At 43.4% G+C, this 4,116-nt stretch overlaps 1 protein-coding gene across 1 annotated transcript; it reads left to right on the top strand.

Moving 5' to 3' along the window:
* The first annotated feature begins 586 nt into the window (after positions 1-586).
* Positions 587-3,492, top strand: TCHHL1 (trichohyalin like 1). The gene is made up of 2 exons (XM_054562988.1): positions 587-724; positions 1,192-3,492. The coding sequence occupies exons 1-2, from the start codon at positions 587-589 to the stop codon at positions 3,469-3,471; spliced, it is 2,418 nt and encodes an 805-aa protein (XP_054418963.1). The 3' UTR covers positions 3,472-3,492.
* Positions 3,493-4,116: the final 624 nt, after the last annotated feature.

Genomic DNA, 4,116 nt, shown 5'->3' with positions numbered 1-4,116 from the left:
CTCTATTTATTCATTTTACCAGTAAGTTCACTGAGCCACGTCTTCTTGAGGGGAAAAAAGTTGCTTCAGCCTGCATGCATAGCAGATGATTTCCTTGGCCTTACTTTTCTTTCCTCTACAAACTTTCCTAACTTCAAGTTACACTTTTCCGGGTAGAGGAGTTAGACTGAGCCAAGGTGGGAGGAAAACAGGTGGGCACTGTCAGATGAAACTGGAAGGATTGGTCCCAATCTGTAGACTTTATTTGTGCATTTCAGTACTTATATTTGAGTTCATTTTCCACCCTTCTTTTGCAATAAAGCTTTGTCTGAACATATGAGTGTCCTTATTTTCCAAAGGATAATGTGAAATGTCTCTTCTAATACTTACCTGTGCTAGATCTGATCTTGCCACATTATCTGGTGCAAAACTAAATCACCCCTAAAGTTCAAATACAATATTTTAAGATACAGAATAGAGTAAATGATGCCAATGAAACTGGGAGAAAGTCAGAAAGAAGGACAATCTTGTTATCTCTTTCTTGAAGGTCCCATTCTGGGAAATGAGCTTTGTGTATCCTTTCTCACAGCTTCCTGAGTTTGTCAAGATGCCTCGACTCCTGAGAGATGTCCTCTATGTAATTGAGACATTCCACAAGTATGCCAGGGAGGATGGTGATGAGGTGATCTTGACCTGCAGAGAGCTGAAACGGCTCATCCAGGACCAGTTTGGGGACATTCTTCAGGTGAGATGCTCACAGAGCTATGCATATCCTTCTCCACTTGCCCTTTCTCCATAATTCAAGCAGGACGGGCATAAGTGATCCCTGTCCATCTTACATTTGGCTCTCAGTTCTCAGCACTTTTGAACAACTTTTTTTCAGTCTCAGCTCCCTAGTCTGTGCAATTGCTTAGCCAATCCTATGGAGACAAGTGAAGTTTTCCTTACTGGGACTACTGCTTCAGCAAAATAGGCCTTTGAGAGGAGTCGTGAGCCATTATGCATCTAAATCCAACTCATAAGTGATATAAATGCTCCGTCTTACCTGTTGCTCTCTCATGAAAAAAAATGGCATTCAGAAAAAATTCCTACTGTTTGGGGAAATTTTGCCAATGCCTGCGGAATAGGGTTAAAAAATGAGTATTCCTGGGAGACGTTCAAGATACTTGACCCCTTGTATACAGGCTGATTTCTCACTGTGTTTTCATGCAGCCATGTGCCACTCATGCTGTGGAGAGAAACTTGAATCTTCTGGCTATTGACAGTGATGGCACCATCAGTTTTAATGAATTTGTTCTTACAATCTTCAACTTGTTGAACCTCCATTATCTTGATATCAAATCATTACTAAATCCAGAACCAAGACAAGTATCTAAACCAGAGGAGAAGCCAGATAACATGGATCTCCAGGCAACCAGCAAAGCTGGCCACTGGACAGAGGGAACTCCACCAACTCAAGATAAAGTAATGCTTCATTCAGAAATAGTGTCATCAGCTCAGCTCAGCACTAAGGAAAAGGGACAAAACAAGCTGGACCCACAGGGAGACACCAAGACTCACAAACTGCCAGGTGAAGCATCTGGGCACAATGACCCAAAGAACCACCACCTGGAAGGGGATGAACAGAGTCAGGAAGTGACCCCAGGTGTACCAGCAACAGGAGACAAAGAGGCACAAATTGAGACAAATAAGCCAACAGAAGGATCAGAACAGACCAGCAGTCACACAAAGGGGGAGGAGGGACAAGATAAAGAGATTCCCAGGGAAGAAGATAAACCAGCCAGGGAGCAAAGTGGCACTAAGACAAGAGATCAGATTGGAGAACAGGAAGGGAACTTGGGAACCCAAAATTCTGCATCAGAAGAAACAACACAGACACTACCTGCAGATCAGGAAGTTGCAGCACAAAAGGGTGTTAAGGAACACTTTAACACACAAGAACAGCCACTACAAGGAAAAAATAAACTGAGTTTGGAGCTCATTGACCTACCAGAACAAACTGCTGCCCAGACACCATTTGAGATGCAGGAATCAAATGACCCTAAGCATGACGGTAGAACAGCTGAGACTCAAGAACCAGGAAACAATGCTGACAGGACACCTCCTGAGACGAAGAACTCAGCTGAACCTGAGGATGACGGTAGAGCACATGAGACCCAAGAACCCCCAGCACAAAAAAAAGAATATAAATTAAACAACCTGCCAGTCCAAGGTGATAGCAGAAATGTTTCAGAAATACCTGATGTTAGAACTGAAGAGAAAGAGTGGAGAGGACCTAAGGCCCGTGAAACAGTAGTGCAGGGAGAAAGTGAGAGGAATACTCAGCCGCCAGCCCTGGAAGATGAAGCACAGGATCGAAAGTATCAGAAACTCCAGGAATCATCAAAAGAAAGGGATGCTGTAGAAGGTTCTAAGATACAAGAGTTAAGCTCAGAAGAAGATCAGAATCACCCTGAAACTGAAGGAGCAGCCACCCCAGGAGAAGAGGTAAGACATGCAGAGGAAGGGAGAGCAGAGACACTTGTGAGCAACAAAAATGACTCTGCAGCAGAAGGGGCAGCAGGAGCAACAGAAAGAATATGGGAGTTGTCACCACTTGAGAACCAGACTGGAGGGGAAAGTAAGAAGGTCACCAAGACTCATGACAAGCCAGTCAAGGAGGAGGAGGATGACCAGGGGGAAAGTCCTGAGCCAACAGTCACGCAGAATGATAAAAGGTCTTCTGAATCCCCCAACAGCCTGACTCCACAGGAGGGTGACAGCAGCTCAGGAACAAGTGATCTGTTCCTGCAAGAGGATTCCCAGAGTCAAGTAGACTCACTCAGAGAATCTGTACAAGGAAGTCACAATAATAACCCAGACACCCAGAAACAGGTAGCACTGGGTGAGAAAAACAGAACTCGGGAGGCAGTTGGAGGAGAAAATGAGCAGCTCACTGAGGAATGGGAACAACCTGAAGGAGAAGGGCACAAGATTCAGCAACTAACGAAAGGCCCAGGCCCAGCTGTGGAGCCCAAAGGACACCCAGAGGCACCAGCGCTCCTTGAAACAGAGAAACTTGTCACAGTAGAGGAAGAGGATAAAAGCCCCCAACAGCTGACCAGAGAAGTTGATGACCAACAAAATCCAGCCAAGAAGAGACATGATTCTTCAATCCTCCAGGCAGGCCTTGAAGAGAGGACTCAGTGGAACCAAGAGCCTTGTTCTGCAGAGACGGGTACAGTGTATTCCAGTCCACTTTACAAGTACCTGCAGGAGAAGATACTGCAGCAAACAGACATGCCCAAAGAGGAGCATCAAAATCAAGCTCAGACATCCAGGGTATCAGGTCCAGAGCTCTGTGACGACCAGTTCAGCAAGGAGATCTCAGATTGTCCTGTCTTTTTCAGCAACAGCAAAGCTTTACAACGGTATACCAGGGAACTTCTGCCTGGTAAGAATTCTTCTGATGCACAGCAAACATCAGCTCTCCAGGCTTTGGAAGATAAGTAAGGCCACCCTCAGAGATAAGGACCACAAAGGAAGGGGAGCACCACAAAGCAATGAATCCTTATTGTTATCCCAGGAGAAGTTCCAAGGAACTTCAGTACATCTCAATGTGTCCCAAACTTCTTTCCTCTTGATCACCCTTAACATTTACATGTACACATTCAGACACAGAAAAATAAACCTTTAAATTCCCTTCCTAAATTTTTACAAGAGCAAATAATAAAGTATTCAGCAGTGGGAGCTACCTCCAAAGAAATGTCACACGAAACAAACATCTTACTATATGATGCTACTGCCAAGTGCTAAAATGGACTTTCTCAAGGTACAATTTATCACAATTTACCTGTCATTAAAAATGGAAAAATCCCTTTCATGTGTTTAATAGATGTCAATTTCTTCAACTTATTCATTGGCTTTTTATAATGTGGCAATAAAAAGCATGAGACTCCACAATACTATCTTATAATCGTAAAATATCATTATTTCATAGTCATAGATGATTATGCTTCAGATTTTCTGTATAGATTTCATGTATATCTCAAAATTTTATCTCTCAAAATAATCTCAGATATCACCATAACTTAAAGTAATTATGACATCTAGCATCCAATTAAACTAGATTCGTGATACTTTACTCATGTCCTGTTG

This window comes from Pteronotus mesoamericanus, unplaced genomic scaffold (genome assembly GCF_021234165.1).
Source record: "Pteronotus mesoamericanus isolate MK-2021 breed Mesoamerican mustached bat unplaced genomic scaffold, CSHL_Meso_final scaffold_705, whole genome shotgun sequence".
Lineage (NCBI taxonomy): Eukaryota > Metazoa > Chordata > Mammalia > Chiroptera > Mormoopidae > Pteronotus > Pteronotus mesoamericanus.
Note: the sequence above shows the minus strand (reverse complement) of the source record. Positions and strands in the feature narration are given on the sequence as shown.